This window comes from Anopheles merus, chromosome 3L (genome assembly GCF_017562075.2).
Source record: "Anopheles merus strain MAF chromosome 3L, AmerM5.1, whole genome shotgun sequence".
Classification (NCBI taxonomy): domain Eukaryota; kingdom Metazoa; phylum Arthropoda; class Insecta; order Diptera; family Culicidae; genus Anopheles; species Anopheles merus.
In genome coordinates, this window is record NC_054085.1 from 22,906,631 (window position 1) to 22,928,035 (window position 21,405).

Below are 21,405 nucleotides of genomic sequence, written 5' to 3' on the forward strand. Positions count from 1 at the left end.
TCTCCATTCTCCTCTTCCACATCCACAAAACCGTATCAAGGATGACACATAAAGACGGGTCGCGCCTTCAAGGTGTACATTTGTCCGGTGGGTTTTGTGCTATTAAATTACTTACACACACACACACACCCGTCGACGATGTGTCATCTGTTTATGAATGTCACTCCACCCCCCAAACCTTCCGGCACCGTGGAGGGAAGATCGTCCCCGCTTTTCGGTAGTTGGACCTTCTTCCCCCGTCCCAAGGGAACTATTAGATATGGGAACATGATAGCGATAACTTGTGTGTGAGCGCGCGCCCACACGACTCTACCACCGTGCGTTGTCTGCCGTTTTTAGACTAGTTCCTGCTCCAGTTTCTCAATTGTGTTCTGTCGCGGGAATTACCATCTGTAAAAATAAGTGCGGCAGAGGTGTAGGGTAGGACGGCTTGGGTGTGATGTATGTTGTTGTCATCGTTATCTGGGTGAGCGTGAAGGAAACTTTAGAGGCTTCCGAAATTAAAATGTACATGGCCCTGGGATTAGTGTCTCCTAATCCGTGTTTGCTGTAGCGGAAGCGCACAGCACGGCCAGATCGAGTTTCTAAACATCAAGATATCTTTTCTGAGAAATATCTAACATGTTTTTTTTGTTCTAAATTAGGGCATCAGTAGAAGATTCTAGAAATTACACTCAATGCCGTACTGTTTTTCAAAACAAAATTAATTCCAAATTGAGCTGCAACAAAACAAGTGTATCTAAAGGTCACCTCTTCCTTCTGGGGTGGAAGAAAGTCATTGCCGTCTTTCAAATCATCCACCACCCCAACAAACCCCATTTTACTGGCAAAATGTCATACGCTGACTTTTGCACATCGACACCCCAACGCTAATTAGGGGACGAGTGTGTGCGCCAAAACAGAATCTCTACATCTCCTTAAGGTCGTACGTGGGATTAAGAACATTTTTCTCAGAACTTCTCGTTGAAAGGTTCTTTTCAACGTTAATTTTCAACCGAAATGGTTGTGTTCTCCTGAAACCGATAATTCAGTGGGCCACCACCCAATACAAAGAATCTGCCAGACAAGCGCAGAGCATATTCGCTGGTATGTCGTCTTCTGGCTTGCCTCCAGTGCAGAATTATTTACGATCACACCTCCACTAAGATTGATGGGAGAAAAGGCAAAATGAGAAAGTAAAAAAAAAACAAGTTCACTCTCTTCGTCACTATTCCACGGCACTGGGCGAAAGGATAAATCGGCCACCTCCTCCAACTCACAACAGTAACTGGAGAGAAAAATCAAATATGTGAAGTGAGCGTGGCGTAAAAATTCAATAAAATCACCCCCTCTCGGCCATCATTCCTTCACCACTTCACTCGTTGTTCCGCTAAGCCGGCCCCAAACCCCGTTATTTATAGGCGAAAATTCACAGTTCGTTACCTATCTACCTACCTATACCCACACGCAAAACATATGATACGTCCGGTGGTGCGAAAAAGAAATTAATCCAAACCAACTAACCGCTCCTCTCTTCCCGTGCTTGCCCCAAGGAAAACCCCAAGCACGCGGTTGGTTCGCCTTTTCGCTTGCTGGTTTATTGAACCATTTCCACATCTTTCCACACGCCGCGCACGATGGGGGGGAAGCCGGTGTTAATTAATTTTTCCAAATGTCAATTATGAAGAAGAGGAAGGAGCGCAGGATGGTCCACAGTCACGGACGCCAAAAAGTGAAAAACCGAGGAAAACATTTTTCGGACAGCGCAAATGGTAATGATGGACGACGTGTTGTGTGTGTGTGTGTCGTTGCCAACCACTCTTTGGCCCTCCGAACACACACACGTCCCGAGAATCCAGGAAGTGTGTCTGTGTGTGGAAGAGGGTCTAAAACGGGGCGAGATATGATATCCATCCACTCACTCTCCCCCAGACTTTCCTTAAGATTTCTTCCCTTTCATGGCTGTGGCGTAGAGTGTCGCTCGACTGTCATCGTACTGGCCATAATTTTTCGAAATATGCGCCCGCGCGTGTGTCTGCGTGTCTGACAGGTGATCGCGATCGTTAAGGCTGACGATCGGTGTAGCAGCAGCATAATGTCGCCGTCGCCGGCAAAGGACGGGAAAATGGGATTTAAAGTGTCTAAATTTAGACACCCTTTTTGTGGCCGGCATAGTGTAGTGGTCGTCGTTGTGGCAGCATCTGCTCTTTAAAAGGGGTAATAAGTATATGTGTGTATGTGTGTGTTTGTGTGTTGGGCGAGAGACGACACACATCTATGAGATATGACGATGAAAAAGGGTCCCCTTAGCACGCCCGACACATTACGAGCTTAATTACTACGGCCCGCAGCACCAAACCAAACGCACACGGCGCCGGGCCTTGTGTGTCGTGCCTTGGACAAGTGCTTTAATACTCTTCTTTTGCATCCTCGCTCCGTCCCCAGGTATGAGCTGTCGCAGGACCTGCTGGACAAGCAGATCGAACTGTTGGAGCGCAAGTACGGCGGTGTGAAGGCACGAAACGCGGCCCTGACGATTCAGCGCGCCTTCCGCCACTACACGATGGTGAAGAAGTTCGCCTCGATCACGGCGATGGCCAAGGCGGAGAAGCGCATGAGCCGTCGGGTGCAGCAGCAGCAGCAGTCGCAGCAGCAGCAGCAGCAGCAGCAGCAGCAACAGAGCGACCTGGACATGATGCACCATCATCTGCAGCCGGCGACGGCCCTGGAGGATGGACAGATTTACGCCACCGAGGACGGTACGATGGTCGGCCAGCAGCGTGTCTGTGCGACGTAAGTATTCCTTCTTCTGTTGCGATCTATATTTGCTGCGAAACAAAGAACGTCGTTTTTTTCTAATGAACCTTTTCCCAAACTGTTGTAGCATCTCCGCGACACCACCGGGCACGCTGCACCATCGCGTGACGCCCGTCCGGTCGATGTCGCTGCGCGAGCGCCGGCTCGATTCGAGCCCCATCCCACGCAGTCAGTCCGGTACCGCATCACCCGCTCCCGTCCCGATCACCTCCTGGAGCCAAAGCCCGACCCAGCTCGTAACGGGTGCCGCCACAGCCCAGCAGCAGCAGCAGCAGCAGCAGTACTCCCATCCGCATGTAAATATTCTTCACCAGCAGCAGGCCCAGCTGGCCGGGTACGGCTACAGCCCGGCCGTGTCCGCCCCGTCGCACGCGGTGGTGATGCATCATCACCCGCACCCGCACCAGCAGCACCAGCAGCAACAGTACCAAAGCCAGTATGGATCGCAGGATTTGAATGTGAGCGGCGCTAGCAGCGGCTCCCAGCTCGACTCGACCGTCTCGTCGATGAACCTGTCCTGGAACTCGCAGACGGCCAGCACGCACCAAAGCCCGTACACGCCGCACTACACCGCCGCCCAGATCTACATGCGTCCGCGCGGCATCGGCATCGGCAGCTCGGGCGGCAGCAGTGGCAGCACGTCCAGTGCCGGCGGTCGCAAGGTGCCGCCGGAGGTGCCGAAACGGACGAGCAGTATTACCGGGCCGGGTGGACAGCAGCACACGCCGAGCCGCTCGCTGCGCCCCAACGGACTGTGCAAGACGGCCGAAAATGGAAGCCTCAGCTCGGTGCAGTCGTCGGGAAGTGATTCTTCCGCCTCGGCTGCCGGAGTCGGTATTGAGATGATAGGTGGGGGCGGTGGCGGCGGTTCGTCCGACCGTTCCAGCTCGCCCCAGTGGAAGCGCAAGGGTCCGGGCAGTAGCCAGAGCGGCAGCATCACGCTGCTGCCGGCCCAGTCGCCCGATCACATGCTGCTGAGTGCGACCGACGGTACACCGGTTGTTGGTGGCGCTGCCGGACGCTCCATCCACTCGACAGTGGCGACGGCCACGGCAACGGCCACCGCTGCTAGCGGTGTATCGACGGGAGGAGGAAGCAGTGCCAACGTGACGATCACCAGCATCGAAAGCGAGTGTCTGAGCTCGCACACCAGCGCCGCCCAGTACTCGATGATGGAGCAGCACGACCAGATCGTGCACACGCCCACCTCGTACAAGGTGTCGGAAACGATCCGCAAGCGCCAGTACCGGGTCGGGCTGAACCTGTTCAACAAGAAGCCCGAGCGCGGCATCACCTATCTCATACGCAAGGGCTTCCTGGAGAATACGCCCCAGGGCGTCGCCCGGTTCCTGATCACGCGCAAGGGCCTCTCGCGCCAGATGATCGGCGAGTATCTGGGCAATCTGCAGAACCAGTTCAACATGGCCGTGCTGGACTGCTTCGCCGGCGAGCTGGATCTGTCCGGCATGCAGGTGGACGTGGCGCTGCGCAAATTCCAGGGCTACTTCCGCATGCCGGGCGAGGCGCAAAAGATCGAGCGCCTGATGGAGGTATTCTCTGCCCGGTACTGCCAGTGCAACAGTGACATTGTGGCGCGGCTCCGCTCGCACGATACGGTGTTTGTGCTCGCGTTCGCCATCATCATGCTCAACACGGATCTGCACACGCCGAACCTGAAGCCGGAGCGGCGCATGCGGTGCGACGATTTTGTGAAGAATCTGCGCGGCATCGACGACTGTCACGACATCGATCGGGACATGCTGAACGGCATCTACGAGCGGGTGAAGGCGAACGAGTTCAAGCCGGGATCGGACCACGTGACGCAGGTGATGAAGGTGCAGGCGACGATCGTGGGCAAGAAGCCGAACCTGGCGCTGCCGCACCGCCGGCTCGTCTGCTACTGCCGGCTGTACGAGATACCGGACATCAACAAGAAGGAGCGACCGGGCGTGCACCAGCGCGAGGTGTTCCTGTTCAACGATCTGCTCGTGATCACCAAGATCTTTAGCAAGAAGAAGTCGTCGGTGACGTACACGTTCCGCAACAGCTACACGCTGTGCGGAATGGTCGTTACGCTGCTGGATGTACCGAGTAAGTTGGTGTGCAGGATCACAATGTTGTTTTTTTTTTTCTTTTCTGATTTTATTACTAATTTTTGTGTATTTTTTGTTTTTTTGTTTTAGACTATCAGTTCTGCATTCGACTATCGCAGAAGGTGGACGGCAAGGTGCTGGTAACGTTCAACGCCCGCAACGAGCACGACCGGTGCAAGTTTGCCGAGGATCTGCGCGAATCGATCAGCGAGATGGACGAGATGGAAACGCTGCGCATCGAGGCGGAGCTGGAGCGGCAAAAGTCGGCCCGCGGCGGCACGCGCACCACGAACAGCGAGAACCGGGACAGTGGCGTCGCGGACGTGGAGGTTTGCGCCGGGCCGTATCCGGGTGCGGGCGTCCCGGGCGGACTGGTGCCGGGCGGGGTCGGTGGCGTATCGCCCAACGAGTGCGGGCTGGCCCACACGCACAGCGAGGCGCAGCTGAAGCGTAGCGCTCTCAGCAACTCGCTGCTCGATATGCACGAACAATGTAAGTCATTCTAAACAAAAAAAAAATAGCAAAAATGGTCTTCCGGATACCACCTACCAACCAACCTCACCAACAGCCTCATTTCCCTCTCCCGATCCTTTTGTAACCCGCATTCCATCGGAATGGATCCTGCAGCTTGCAATTGCAGAATGCACACCACACCTGTCCTGCCAGTGTGTCCTTTACAAAAGGCACAAACACACACACTCTATTCCTCTCCTCAAACAAATGGCACCTTAAAACGAGCACGGAAAATATCGTACTTTTACACGCTCCTGGCTGAAGAGAGTAAAAGCTTTCCACAGAGAGTGTAGAGCAGTAGTAGCAGGCAATCTCGCACAGAAAGACGCAACTTTGGCGCTTCAGCTTCTTATCTTGTTTTAATTTTTATACAAAACACCCCTTGCAAGCTTTTTTGCATTTCTTTTTTTGTTTTTGTGTCGTGGTTTTGTGCAGCTTCTTCGCAAGTATAGGATCACGCTTTTTCGTACGTAAGAGGACCTCACACACGCCTCGTGCACGCCTCGTGCATCAAGCACATCAAGACACGCCTCGTGCACGCCTGTTTTGTCTGTTTTGATTTTCTGTATGCGTTATCGTGCCGTTCTACGTTAAAGAGTTCCTTAGATGATTAGATTTTGGGTGAATGTGGCTGGCTTAGCTTCTAATTGCTTTTCCTTTTGCTTTTCGGTTACTCCTACCCAGTGCTGCAAAATTGTCATGAGCATCACGAGATGTTCACCAACACAAAAAACAATGAACTTTTCCGTTGTAGCTTGATGGTCATTGCTGATACTCAATGAAAGCGCGTCCTGGCATGCCGAACGCGACATGCGGATGCTTAATTCCAACGCGATACTCTGACTGACAAGCTGAGAGCTAGAGACATTGATTTTGTTTCAGTCAGATTTGTTTGTATGTCATTGTATGACAGTGACGTTTTGCAGCACTGCTCTTACCAATCTATAAGCACAGAAGAGCGTACAGTTAAAAGTAGTGTTTGTTAAGTAAAAAAGAGAGAAACAGCTACATTCCACCGTTTTTTTTAATACCAGCTGTAAGTAGCCCCTTTCTCTTATTGTGATATATCAGGGAAAACGATGTTGTTTTCTTACCTCCTAAGTGATAGGGCGCGTTAATAGAGGAAGTTTATTGTACACACACGCACCCAAAATGGGGTAAATGAGGAGGTGAGCCCCGTTAGATTTGTTAGTCGTTAAAGAATAAAGTGCCAAAAATATAATACCTTTAAGGAAGGAAAAGAATTGTAAGACGGCGTTTTTCCCTCCCTGCTGAAATAGAAGAGAAGAGCCTTACGAACAAACGAAACGTTTTTCTTGTGATATTTAGCTCCTTGGAGTGTCCCTTTTTGTAAAGACTTGAAGGGAGAAGGAGAAGCGTGCAGTTGCGTGTAAGTAGAAGATCGGTTTAGTGTGGGGGAATCATTGTTTTAACACACTCCCATCAACCTCTGTGCTTCTTATGGTGTAGTTTTTATGTACTCGTGCGCTCTCGGGACAACAGTGCGTGTTGTTGTTTTTTTTTGTACCTCAGGACTAACCCCAAAAAAAGAGAGGGATTTTTTAACGTTTTTTGTATCCCTAACAAGCTCTGTGTGTGTGTGTGTGTAATATTACTCACTGAGTCCTTGAAATCTAACATGCTCTGGGAGGCTCGAAATCGTTCCAAACATCCCACCAAACCCACCCACCACCACCCCATTTTCAGTTCCATTTTTACTCTGCTACCTCATACCACCACCACCTCCATCCATTTTTCCCCTCCGTAAAAGGGAGACCATCATCATCATCATCATCATGATCATCACACCATTCATCGTTATTCCATATTGCAAGAATCATCTCACCACAGCGCTGTTTTTTTTTCTTTTTTTCTCTTTCTCTCTCTCTCTCTTTTGTACGTGCAAACTCTCTTCTTCTGGCGGTTGACAAAAATTACAAAATACAAAAATATAAAAATGCCCTCCTTTCTCTCTCTCTTTCTCTCTTTGCCCGTTTTACCCCCGATGTTCTTCACTCTATATCTCGTTGGGGCGATAAAAAAATTACCAAAATTTAACCCTCCCCACATGTCCATTATCCTTTCTATGTGTTTTTCTTTATGTATTTGCATTTTCCGTTGCGCTCTTTCTCTTTATGTTTCCTTCTTCTTGTTCTTCTTCCTCACTTTTTATTTTTCTTTCCAAAATCCTCCCTTCTTTTCCGTCCCACGAACGTTTGTGTTTTTCAAACGCACACCCCTTCCGGGACTGGTCTTTTTTTTTGTTTGTTTGTTAAATGTATCCTTTAGTTGGCAATGAAAAGCCGCAACGGCGCGGCAGCGTCGGCTCATTAGATAGTGGAATGTCGATCTCATTTCAATCCACCTCCGCAAGCACTGGCTCACGTAGCGATATCAAAGTACGAATGCTGCCTCACAGCAACACCTCCGGTCAGATAATTATGCATGCCGGGCAGCATCCCGCTGCCCTCATGGGTGCCATCTATCATCAGCAAATTCATCACCATCAACAGCACCACCACTCGCAGCAGCAGCATCATCATCCGGTGGTTGGCCAAAGCAGCACCACTGGCGGCGGAGTGATCGTTTCGGTGGGTCAACCGGGATCCTCCCAGCAGCAGCAGCAGCAGCTGCATCACCACCCTGGTGGGCAACCTACGACAGGAGCACCGCCACCGCAGCAGCAGCATCAGGCAGCTTCAGCGATGAACAACGGTATGGCGATGGTCGGCGGTACGAGCACTACCAGTATCGGCAACCCGAACAGCAGCCTCAGCACACAGAGTGGAGCTATCCACCGGCGCGAGCGGAAACCCTCCCGTACCGAAGATGCCGCTACGGTAGCGGCACTGGCACTGGCAGCCAGTGCGGGAGTCTCTAGCGCCATGGCCGTGGCCAGCAGCAGCAGCAGCAGCAGCAGCGCTACTGGTGGTGGTGGCCCGAACAGCAGCAGCACGGCCACGGGCGGGAACTATGGCCGGTCGACGGAGGTCTAAAGCAGCCGGAGCAGCAGCTCAGTACAACCGGGCGGGGAGGGGACGCATCAGACGACCTCACGGTGCAGTCACTCACGGCAGGGATCAGCACGATCACCACCAACACAACCGCACTGATCGACATCAGTTAACAGCGCAGCACACGTTTATTATTATTACGTGTTTGTTTTTTGTTTTGTTTAGAATCGTTTTGTTTGTATTTTAAATTGTTTCCTCCTTTTTCCCTTCTGGTTTGAACAGTGTAAATATTAGATTAGAACAAAGATCGTGTGTGAGTGCGTGTGTTAGTAGCAACCAAGGAGGGAAAGCAAGGGAGGAGGAATTTTGTCAGCAATCCACTTTTGAGTGTTTCCTTGTTGTATACAAACACGCTCACCCAGCTAAGAAGTATGGTTTGATGGCAAGGAAACGCAAGGAAAAAAATAGTTACATAAAATCCATGCAAAAAGTGAGGTTATAAAAGTGAGAATGATTCCAATTAATTTGTATTTAGAAAGCACGCAAGTAGAGGAGTTGTAGAAAACGAATGAAGAAAAGGGATGAGGAGGATCGTAAAGGAATTAATTTGTTATTGTATTGTTTTTCACATTGTTTTTTTTTTGTAATTTAAATATTTAATTCTCTTATTTCCAAATAACACACGTGTCTCCACTGTGTGTCGTGTGTTGTTGCTGTTACTGTTGTTTGGTAGTGATCGTAGCTCCCTGCGTTACCGGAGACGTTACACCGAGGCGTTACAGACACACCGTGTTACATACCGCATATTGCAAAATTAGCTCCAAAAGAAAAAAGAAAGAAGCAAAAGATGGCCCCCGTTATCATCCTCATCAAGCATGAAATCTCCCTCTAGTTCCTTTTTAGATTGTTAAACGGGCAAGCACCGGTAGCGAGTGTGCCGGATCATTCCTTTTTTGTCTTTGAGAAGAGTAAGAAGAAGAAGAAGAAAAACATGCACAAGGATATAAAACAATAATTCAAGCAAAACAGGCAAGATAGAACAGAAAATGGATTCATTACAAGAGCGAAGAGCAAAAAGTGGAGAAAACAAGAGTATATAAATGAAATCATTCTAATGTTTTCCTGGAGTACAATACCGCCCACGGCACGCCCCACCCCCACACCCTCCCACTTGTTGCGCGTTCTATATGTGTGTTCGTTCGTTCGTTCGCATCGTTTTTATGTATGTGTGTGTGTATGTATGTATGTTTATTAGCAAAGAGCAAAACTAATTAAACAAAAAGAAGCATAAAACAAATGAAAATAGTACACAAAACAACACTTCTCACTGCAACACAAAACGTCCCCCGTCGATAACTAACAAAGAAGAAGAAAAAGAAGAAGGAAAGGAAAAGAATTATAGCTATTTACTCTGTACTAAAAAAAAGTGTATAACCTTCCCTCTTCTACCCGCTAATTGATAGTAAAACACTCCAAACATACAATCATCATTCATACAACGGAAGAAAAAAAAACATGCTAAAAGAGAAGACAAATTTAAAAAGAAAGATTAATAGAGAGAGAGAGAGAGAGAGAGAGCTAACAAACAAGAATCATCGACTAAAATGAGAAAAACAAAAGAGAGCGTGAAAACATGCTGAAAAAGCATGTTTTCTCATCCAAGCAACTCGGTGCCATTTTGTTTCGTAGTTAAGGGAACGAAGATGAAAGAGAGAGAGTGGGAGAGCGGGAGAGTGACAGTGAAAGACGATGCATAGTAGGCGCTTTGTTTTTTCTCTGCTTTCCTCTCAATCACATTTGCGCTACGCTGTCCTCTCGTCAACATGCTTTATCATCTCTTGTGCTGCTTCTGCTAAAAACAAACGACATATATTCATCAAACACACATACATACTAAAAAAAATCAACAACAAACATTAAACTAACAGAATAATTCGAGGTACAATTACTAAGTGTCCAGAGCAGCCACAACCAAGTCGTAAAGAAGAAGAAGACGAAGAAGAAGAAAACAAATGTCTTTTGTGCAGTGAAAGAAAGAGCAACAAAGGAAGGTTAAAGAAGCGAAAAAGAGAAAAAGCAACAATTTAAAGGAACGGAAAGATTTGATAAGAGGACTGATAAGACAGAGGGTCCCGTTTGTGTGTGTGTGTGTGTAATTGGGGAAAAGCTTTTACATTTCGATGTACAACAAGACAACTACTGTCTGATGGTGTGTCTGTGTGTGTGTGTAGGTATGGATTGGGTTAATGAGAAGCGTGTAAGGATGAAATAGAAGAAGCGATGTCCTTCTTTGCTCTTGTTCTCCTTCTCCATTCCCAATTGTGTAATTTTGTGTACTATATATATATACATAATATCTATGCAAATATTACTATTACTACTATTACTACTACTATAACTATACCTGCCCTCTTTCCCTAAATGATATATGTAACAAGAAAGACGACGGTTAAGATCGGTGTCCCTTTCCCATTTGCTCCCCCCCCCCCTTTATTCCGAGCGGGGGGATACGGGAGATTGAAATATAAGACACATGTGCGTGAGTTGTCTTCTTAGTTTGGGTACTTTTACCATTCGGGGGCGTGACAAAAAAAAACTATCGGATAAGATGGATATGGACAAAAAGTAATAATGACCAATTGATGCTAAGGAAATTGATTGACCAAAAAATAGGGAGAAGAAGAAGAAAAAACACAAGATCTAGACGAGAAAAAGGGAAAAGGGGAAACGATAACAAAAAAAAAACACAATAAAAATTGAATGATTGATAGCAGAGTAGATTGTGGGGAAGGTAAAAAAGAGGGGAAAAAGAAAGGAAAAATTGAAGGGAAAAACATAAACAAGTAATCTAGTCCTGTTTCAAATATATACATAAAAAAACGATAAACGAATAATGAAATTAAATGCTAAGTTAAAGTGTAAACGCAAACATTACTATACTACTACACACGACACTACAGCACACGAGCTGATAATGAGGAGATACAATTAAAACGATTAAACAAACGAAACAAAAACCATTGTGCATGTTGTATTAGTAGCGGTGTCTGTCAGTGCATGTGTGAGTGTGTGTGTTTGTGTGTGTTAGTACACCACCACCACCATGCTCAGTAAGAAGACACATTTCTTCCCCTCCACCAACAACAATGTCATCTGTCCAGCCGTTCTACAGTACATGTACATTTAACCGTAAATTTAACAATCCAAAAGCAGCAAAACGTATATTAGAGGAAGGAAAAAGGTTATGGTGGAAAATAACATTTCACTTCTGCTCTGAAAAACACATGAATACACACAATAATTGAGACAAAAAAAAAAGTAACAAACAAAAGAAAAGGCAACAGCTGGACAGGAATAAAAACGGGACTTGGGGCGCACAGCTCTCTGGGGCTTCTTGAGTACACAGCTGCACGAGGAGATCTCTGCGCAAATAAAAAGGAATTATAAAAGGATAAAACCAAACAAAAAAACGAGTAAATGGAGCAGCAAAGAAACGAATGGAATAAAATGGTACACAGCGATAAAAATAATAATTGTACGGTGTTGCTTGATTTGATCGTTTATTTTTAGAAAGAAAATAAGGTAAGAAATTTCCAATCACTTCAATTGTTTGTAAAATTAGAGAGAAAACCCGGTTTCTTCTTTCCACACACCAGACGTTTTGAACAACCCGACGAGCTTCCCAAATTATCCACTAGATGGCGTTGTATGGCTACAGATTGCATGCTTGAGCAGTTGCATGCAATACGGCTCGTACTAGCAGAAATTGCTCAATTAACCCTTAAACATTAAGGCGTCATTTATGTAAAGCCATTCCAATAGGATATTTTACTGAACAAAATCGGATGGTTTGTGATTTTTTTTTAGAATTTTATAGTACTACATTCACAATTTTTCAAATAAAACAAGATATAATTATATAATATTTATTATAATAAGGGAAAAATTTTCCATACAGTAGACCAATTGAAAAATGTTTTGATGGTCGGATCCTCAGCGCCGTTTGCAATGTTTATTACTATAAGAATCGTATTTCATTATATGAGGAAAGATGACAACCGGAGTGTGTATCCGTTCTCTCGCTTCTTCCACTACCTCTGAGGGATGCTGCGATCAATACCAAAAAACCAGGCATCGTAACAGGAGATCATCCAACTCAGGAGGTAGCTCTATCGATCCACACTCTCACCATGTCACGCTCTCGCTAGTGTGAGAAGATCTAACGCTTCTGTCTCTCTCTCTCTCTCTCTCTCTCTCTCTCTCTCTCTCTCTCTCTCTCTCTCTCTCTCTCTCTCTCTCTCTCTCTCTCTCTCTCTCTTATCACAAGCGCTTATCATACGAGAGGAACGATGACGAGCGGAGTGTGTATCCGTTCTCTCGCTCCTTCCACTACCTCTGAGGGATGCTGCAACCAATCGAAACGCTACCAGCGCGGACCAAAAATTCAAAGTATCGTAAGGCGTCATCCATCACTTACGTAACACAAACATTGAAAATTTACGACCCCGAATGAATAAGGTAGGTGTTACCCATTTTAAAACATTTCTTTCAAACACTTATTTTACGTAAAGTATTTGGTTTTAAAAACAATTAAAAAAGAACAGAAACACTAAACGGATACACAAAAAAAGAGAAACAAAAAACCGAAACAATTGATTACGAAATGTGACAATATATTATTATTAAATCATCCTCCTGTTTTCCACTTTCACTTTTTCACTTCCGCCTTTTTGTTTTGCCATCTCAGCATCTGGTGAATGTTTTTTTTTCTTCTCTCCACTGTTTAACTTCCTACCAACACTGACGTTCGCATTTCTGACTGAAACAGCTTGGATCTTCTTCCCTATTCATGCATCTTATTATTTTTTTTTTTCTGTGCTGATTTGTATTGTTTTTGTTGTTGTATGTGTTACCTTCTTAATACGTATGCCCCTTCACACACTTTGCTCGCGCTAAATATAGTTCCTCGGTTTTGCTGCTATAAGTTAACTAATAATGCTTCATGATAATCTTCTGTCTGTGCCAGTGCCACTGAGTTGTTCCTCCCCCCATCCCCAACACAGGGGAGGGGAATTTTGCTCCACTTTGCCCATTGCTGTTGTTGGAATGGCTTGTAGAGATGTTCTGCTTTCTGTTGAGCTGTTTTATCTCCTGTTTGCCCATTATTGTGTTTGTAAAATCGTTTTATTTTTCTTTTCGTTTTCATCTCTTTGTTGAATATGCGTGTGTTTGTGTATGTGTTGTTCTTTTGTGCTGCGCAAATACATAAATGCCTGTTTTTTTGTTTTCTTCATAAATTTGATTTATGTGAAACTTTATAAAGTAAATTACACAAAAGATAAACAAACACAAAATATTTAAAAAAAAAAAACAAAAAAAAAACGCATCCAACAAATATCGATTCGGTTTTAATTGATCAAAACAACGTGACTAAACAAAAATGACTGAACAAAATAAATAACTCATATGTTACGCTTTTCATGTAGCGTTTGGCGTGTGTACGTGTGTGTGTGTGTGTTTTATATGACTAAAGAAGTGTGTGTACGTGTGTCAGCATCACCATTCTGTTGTTCTGCATTAGTGCTTGGCAACAGAAGTAGGCTTGGGTTAGGGAAGAAAATGTCCTTTTCCTTCATAGCATCGCAATCGACGCCTACTGCCCTTATATGATTCACACGCTTAACCTATCTAACTCACTTTCATAATGGATCGAAAACGCTACTTGCTCATTAATTAGAATAATCGACTGTGGGGGAGAGGGAGTAAATATTTATACTTTTTCCCGTGACAAACGAAAAAACAAAACAAACCCAAAACGCGTTAAATAACATTACATGGCGCTTCTCGAAAAGGCTCACTCGTAATCATTAGATAACAACACTAGAAGGAAGAGGGTAAGCAATTAAGATGAATTAAATGATTGATCCTCTGTTACTTATTTCACTGTTTCTTTTCTGTTTTTTCGTCTTGCTACCAATGCTTTTGTAAACAAAAAGCTGTATTAAATATGCATTTTCTTGTGTTTATTTAAAAAATAGGAAAGCTTTATTCCTACTACCTCTAGGCACGCTACACACACGCTGTTGTTTTACACACTTTCCTCGCTTGCTTTTTTTTGTGGCTAAGCTACTATATTACTTTAACTTTCTTCGTTTCTTTTTTTTTCTTCTTTATACGTCTTATGGTCATTTCCTAGTGTGAACATTTAAAAACAAAATAAAAAAAGAAACTAAAACTAAACAAACAACATATTTTCTCTTCTTTTTGTGGAACGCGCATCTTAGAAACGCAAAAAACAAACAGAAACAAAAACAAATAAACCGCACAAAAAGTAGAACAAAAAAGAATGTGAATTGCTAAAGGAAGTAGAATAAAACACATGCATTCGCGAACGCGCACACTCACGCACACACACTGGTGTGTATTGTGTGTGTGTTTTTTGGTGTTTGTTTTTCTCTTTATATTGTTACGTGTATATAATATAATCGTACAGCAGGTTGTTTGTTTTTTTTTTATATCTTTTTTGTGTTGTCCATTCTCTTTTTTCCATCGGGATACAATTGTCTGTCTGATTTTTATCTTTCATGTGTTTGTTTGTTTGTTATTTAGCTTTTACTATTTTGTTTATACAGTACACACATTTTCTGATCCTTGTTTGTTTGTTTGTTTGTTTGTTTGTTTGTTTGTTTGCTGTTTCATTGCTTCCTCTGTTACAGCGAGTTACAAACACACATGCACATTGTTGTTTTTGTTACTTGTTCTTTGTGTTTTACAATATACACACAGCTTAGGATGGTTTTCGATTTTCTACACACAATTTTGGGCTTGCTGTTTTTTTTCCTCCTTTTTTCCCTATATTTCTTTGTATAATATTCCACCGTTTTCGTTTCATTTTTCATTTCTGGCCATTTATCTCTCCGGTTGGCTATCCAAGGGAGAGAAGGTGAGAAGGGGACTAGTCTCATGCCGATCATCATGTGTCGTCTGATTTAAAACTCGCGCCCATACACACACACACACGCACACAGAGGTCCATATGACTGAGCTTTAAGACGAAATTGTTCGTTTCTGTGGGTCCCTGTTCTTTTTTTTCTTCTTCTAGGTGAGGTGTGCAGCTCTTCCTTCAAGACTGACTGACTGTCTTTACATCATTCCTACCCTGTAAAGAGTACCATGGACGTTGGTGATACAGTGATACGAGGGAAAGAGGCGCTTGAATTTACATATAATTCGACTAAGCTTGTTTTTATATGGCCAAACATTACGCGTATGCGAAACGGATCTGGATCTGTCGGTATTTCCTGCGTATCAAAACCCTCCCCGCCCAAATGCTGGATTTGCGCCGAACTGCTGAAGTACACGTGTATACAAAAATATTATTCTCCATATTGTATCCGGAGTTAGTAGGATTTGTTTCACTGCATCTTCCCTACGCTTGCGGCTAAGCTTTTTTTACCATGTTTTGTCTCATTTTTTGTTTTGTTTTCCTGTTCAAGCGTGAGTTGGTTTCGCTTCGTTCTATATAAATAAAACTAAAACTCTCCTATTTTTCCAATTCCTATGTACTGGGTGGTTCTTTTCGGCAACAATGTTTTTTTTTTGCGCAAACTCCTTTCTTCACGCTCCAGACGGAACCAAGAAACTTTGCGGAAAAAGCTGAAGCGCTGTAGGCAAAACAACAAAAAAGAAAGGTGCAGTAGCAAGTGAGTTTTATATTTCCTGGCATGCGTAAAAGAGCAAAACTCGACCGGAAATGTTTAAAAGCGTTAGCAAAGGTGCAAGGCAATGGGTTTCTGTTTTGTTTGTTTGTGTTACCGGGATTAGTATGTACAGAAGCATCCAGCAGTAAGTACAGGGTTTTCCAGGGGTTCTCATAGTTGTGGGACACTTGCTTGACTCTTTCTTATGGGAAGTGAACTTATTGCGATTGAAATTGGACTCTAACTGGAAATCAGACAGGCTTGTTTGAAATTCCTGTTAGATTTGTGCAAACAGGGTGCTATAGAGTGCAATTCTCATTACATTAAGTTAATTTCATCAATGGAAAGAGTCAATAAAGTGTCCTACAGCTATGCAAACTCCTTAAAAACCCTATAATGCCCGTAACGGAAACAAAAAAGGCTCATAGTTTTTTTTTTAAATGTGGGGCGCATTGTGATAGTAATAGTTGCAGTAATTTAGTTTAGAGCTTAGAGGTAGGTGTACATAATTGTATTCCCTTTCAGTGTGTTTCTTTTTTGTTCTCTTTGTGTAAATGGTTCTATGTTCAGTTTTAGCTTCCTTGAATGCTACACATGATGTCGAAAATAGGTGCATTACTTTCTGTTTTTTTTTTCTATTCTCAGCACGCCAACGTTTTTCAGTCTTGCAGTCAAAAAACAAGAGGATTTCTGCCAAAGGGTGGTCCACCGATCAAGAAAGCTAGGTAGTACCCCTAAGTATGATAGTGAAATATGCCTTTGCTATTTGTAGTATGCAATAACCCTGTGTTAGAACACTCTCTTGGTTTGCTAAAGTCGGTAAAATAGTATCGAAACAACCTTTACATCAAAAATAAATGTACCACAACATGGCATCAGGACGACCAGTAACAGGGCCTATGCAAAAGTATCAAAGAAAAAGGCCAATGAAAAGCCAGAACAGTAGTATAAAACAGGCTTTTCATGAAATGAGAAAAAAGACACATACAAAATTTGATATGTCCTTACATACGGGGTTTTCAGGAATTCTCATAGGAGTGAGACATTTGATTAAATCTTTCTTACAGGAAAATAACTGTACGACATGGGAGTTGGACTCTATAGCACCCTTGTGGTGAAATCTACCAGGAATTTCCAAGCAGTTTGTCCAAAAAGAATGCCATAGAGTCCGATTCCCAACATATGAAGTCATCTACCCATAAGAAAGGGTCAAGGGAGTGTCGCACAAGCAAAATCCAAAAAGAAAAGGTACCATAGACAAACAAATAGTGTTGCTTTCTACTTGCCCGCATCAATTTTGGCGATCGCGAAAGCATCTATCCGATATGACTGATTCCTCGCTGCAGAAGTTCTCTAGAGCTCTCAAATTCCACTTTTTTTGTCAATTCCTTACTCTCTTTTCTCTTTTTACCTTTCTACATCTTTTCGGTTCTCGTTCTAACGGGTAAATGGCATTTTTTTCATTTTTGAAGCATTTCCTTCGCAATATAAAACTGTACAGCTATAGTTTGGTTTTAGAACGCTCACTTGCGGACATCTTCTCTTTTTCCGGCTGCGTTTCCAGCTTTCTTTTTACCCGCCACTTTCCACTTTCTGCTACGCTGGTTGTGTTGTTCTTGATTGATTTGATAGAGTTTTGTTCCGTTTTTCTTCTATTTGTGTCGTTCTACTAAATATGCCTCCATTTTGTTTTCCTTTTCTAGATAGAAACACTAATAATTTGCTTCTTACTTCATTTTTGAAATACAAAATTGTACACGGTGTCACCTTTTTCATCACTACTCAGCTACGGTAATTTTTATCCTCTTTTTGTCCGCTCGTTCTCGCTATGATTATGATCAATTCGTCTCACGGCCACGGTCTAGAATGGCTGCAAAATCTCTCCCCATTGTGTGTGTGTGTTTTTTCACCTTTTAATGTGTATACATATATAAATCTTCGAGCCAAAATGATGCACCACCTTTGCACAGGCTCTTGCGCGTTCTCTCTGTCTCTCTCTGCGCGTGTATTTGATCGTCGGTAAAAAGCTAAAGTATTGAACTATAAAATCGTACGATGCCTTCGCCTTTTGCCTAATGCTTCTTCTACATGGATGGGTGTACATGGTGTGGTCGGCTGCGCACGTTTCTATCGTGTGTGTGTTTAATACGTTTTGTGTTGTGTACACTGTGTTTTGTGGCTGCTGTCGTTTTGCGTTTGCCTTACGCGATTACAAATTTATTACATACTAATCTGCTAATTCATTCCTCGATCGTATCATACATACACAGTTTAGCGTGTACAAAACGATGATTTATATTATTACCATGGATGGGGACAATAAAATAATAAAATTAAAACAAACAAAAAACGTTTCTTATTGCAACCATACGTGTGTGTGTGTTTGTGTCGTGTTGTGGAAGGAGAGAGAGAGCCGCTCTAGGAACGAAACGCTCTCCTTGCCTTTTATAGAGTAGTAGAGTTTAAAGGAAACATGCACAATCTTCCGGGGCTCCACTTGCAAACCACAGTGCCAGATTTGAATTGATAAACAAAACAGTAGGGGAAAGGGCTTTTAAAATAGTATTGCCTAGGGTTTGTGGGTACTGAACTGTGAGAACGTGATGGTGTCTGTAAAATAGTTTTGCTTTTACAGGTTATTCTGTGTCTGTGTGTTTGTTTTGTTGGAGTGTCCTGAAGCACTATGTGTTTGTATAGTACCAAATTATATTATTATTAATAATATTAAAAAAGAATAACAAAGTTAATCAACGATCAACTGCTCTCCTTCCTGTCCCAGCGACTACGCGCGCGCGTGTGTGTGTGTGTATATTGTTTAATCGTCCATCCATCGTCGTCCTCGTGTGAAATTTCCCTATCCATCAATCGAAACGATTGCTGCATATATCGTTTAGTTTGTTTGCGTGTTTTCTCCCCTTTCCGGAGGGGGGAAAGAAATACGGAACGCATGCATTAACCGCTGGAGGATGACACACACACACACATCGGTGCTCCCGTGGCCGATTGAAAACGTATATCCTCCTTCCATTTTCTTCTGCTCCTATACCACTGACCCCCTGGCTCCTCTTCTAATCCTTTATCCTGCGTTCACTGTACCGGCCGGCAGCATCGTGCACGAATCATACGATGTTGATAAACATTTGTTGCCAATGTTACGTATTGTTCGAATCGGACGAATTCGACTGTAGTTGTTGCTGCTGCTGTTGCTGCTGCTGTGACTGTTGCAGCTCCTGCTGATTCTGGTGCGACATGGACGTCGGCAGCTGGGACAGTGAGCTCGAGTTGCACAGTACGCTATATACAGAGTCGACCTTGCTCAGCTTCTCGAACAGTGGTATCAGGTCGAGCAGCTCTGAGTCGTTGATATCGTCAAACCATGACTTCACTGGCACCTAAAACATGGAGAGGAAGAAAGAAATGGGAGGATTGAGATTAGTATCAATTCAAATTGGTTTGAAAAACAACGGGAAGAGGCTGTTGGTGTTTTAATTCGATGCTTTAAGCTTCCTAAAACTCCTCGAAAGCATTGTTACTTGTGGTGGGAGCTCCGAATCGGACCTACCCGATTGCGTGTTCGGAATCAATTCCGGAGCCGATTCAGGAGTTTCAGTATTTATTTGATTCTACAGCCGAGCTTGGAATTGGTCCCAGAATTGGAAACGACCTAGGAATCGCAAATTGCTCCGGCAATGGAATTAGAATTGACTTGTAGAGCTTGCGCGATACAATTTATTTTGTTTAACGTGACAATTGCGACGAGTGAATTACACGTGAACTGTATTGGTCGGCGGTCGAAAGATAAGAGAGCGACAATCGGCGCATCCGATCGCTCGCAAGCTCGAGGACCACGATCGGCGCATCCGATCGCTCCTATTCGTGTCCTATCCTTCGTGTCCTATCCTTCGTATCCTATACTTCGTGTCCTATACTTCGTATTACATCGCTACCTACCTACACTAACTTAATCTTACCACAGTGTGACGCTCGAAAGTGGTGAATTCGGAAAAGCAGCCAGGAGCGCAACACCACCAGTGGTGCCGAACACCACACGATCCCCCTCCAGTGACGTAGTCACGCTTTTATATCTGCCGTCAAACGCTTATTGCGGACTCGGCGGTCTTATTCTTAGCGAAAATGAACATGTTTTTTCGTTACGGGGGACTTTTCCAGCGGCTTGGTTGCCTTAGTATGAGCTTCACACTCAAAAGCGGGTTTGAGTCGATCAATAGAAATTGATTCATTCCTATCCTTCATTTGAATGACAAAAAATTTTCTGAATCTTCGAACAACGGTATATGGACCGTCATAGGGAGCTTGAAGTCCTGTTTTGACCTTATCAACCCTGACAAATACTTGTCTACAATTTTCTAGGGCTTTAGGTATGTAGTTGTTCGTATTATTGTTATCTTTAGGGCTCGATGGCTCTACGGATTTGAATGCTTTCTTTAAATCAACGATTAAGTCAGATGTATCATCATCGATTTCGTCTCTAGATGGTACAAAAACTTCTGCAGGTAATCGGAGACTTTGACCGTAGACCATTTCTGCTGGGCAACCTCTGATTTCATCTTTATAAGAAAGACGAATGCCGAGAAGTATTAATGGTAACCGAACTGTCCATCGTGGTGAGTTCCCACTAGCTTTTAAGGCTTCCTTTAGCCGACGGTGGAAACGTTCCACCATACCGTTGGCTTGTGGATGATAGGCAGTGGTTGCAATATGGTGTGTGCCCAATAGTTTGGTCAACTCCTCGAATAATCTTGAAGTGAATTGTCTTCCTCTATCTGTCGTAATTCTTAACGGACAACCAAACCTAGACACATACTGTTCCACGAAAGTTTTGGCAACAGTAGCCGCAGAGATGTTAGTTAGAGGATAACACTCTGGCCATCTGGTGAAACGATCTACTACTGTTAATAAATATATTTTGTCCTCAGATGGAGGTAAGGGTCCAACAATGTCCATATGAATATGGTCAAACCTTCCCTTTGGAAGTGAAAAAGATTCCAAAGGTGATTTTGTGTGCCTAACTACTTTAGCTCTTTGGCAAGCAGAACATGCGCGAGTCCAATTAGCTACATCTTTATTTATGGCTGGCCAAAAATATCGATCAGTCATCATTTTCCTAGATGCTTTTATGCCAGGATGGGAGGCATTGTGCACACCATCGTATGTTTCCTTACGTAAGGATTTCGGGACGTACAGTCTATTTTTCCCCGTAGAGACCTCAAAATACAATTCTGTGTTGTTTAGCAAAAGCTTATCAAGTTTATAAGCAGAGTTTTTATTTTTTTTATTCTCCAATAATGTTTTCAATTGTTCATCAGTACGTTGACATTCAGAGAAAAT

General features: G+C 43.9%; 2 protein-coding genes across 10 annotated transcripts in view; one reads left to right on the forward strand and one right to left on the reverse strand.

Moving 5' to 3' along the window:
• The window catches only part of LOC121599906 (IQ motif and SEC7 domain-containing protein 2), a 91,042-nt gene extending 79,894 nt beyond the window's left edge, over window positions 1-11,148 (forward strand). For 7 of the 8 annotated variants that reach the window (XM_041928046.1, XM_041928047.1, XM_041928048.1 and 4 more), the window contains 4 exons: window positions 2,425-2,772; window positions 2,864-4,887; window positions 4,980-5,381; window positions 7,692-11,148. In XM_041928046.1, coding sequence (XP_041783980.1) covers window positions 2,425-2,772; window positions 2,864-4,887; window positions 4,980-5,381; window positions 7,692-8,398 — 3,481 coding nt within the window. In that variant the 3' untranslated portion in view covers window positions 8,399-11,148. The remainder of the gene's footprint in view (window positions 1-2,424; window positions 2,773-2,863; window positions 4,888-4,979; window positions 5,382-7,691) is intronic. The other variant, XM_041928049.1, reaches the window with a different exon arrangement.
• Window positions 11,149-13,008: 1,860 nt separating this feature from the next.
• LOC121600664 (phosphatase Herzog) overlaps window positions 13,009-21,405 on the reverse strand; it is a 57,083-nt gene continuing 48,686 nt past the window's right edge. For both annotated transcript variants that reach the window (XM_041929490.1, XM_041929491.1), the window contains exon 6: window positions 13,009-19,448. In XM_041929490.1, the coding sequence (XP_041785424.1) occupies window positions 19,209-19,448 (240 nt within the window). In that variant the 3' untranslated portion in view covers window positions 13,009-19,208. The remainder of the gene's footprint in view (window positions 19,449-21,405) is intronic.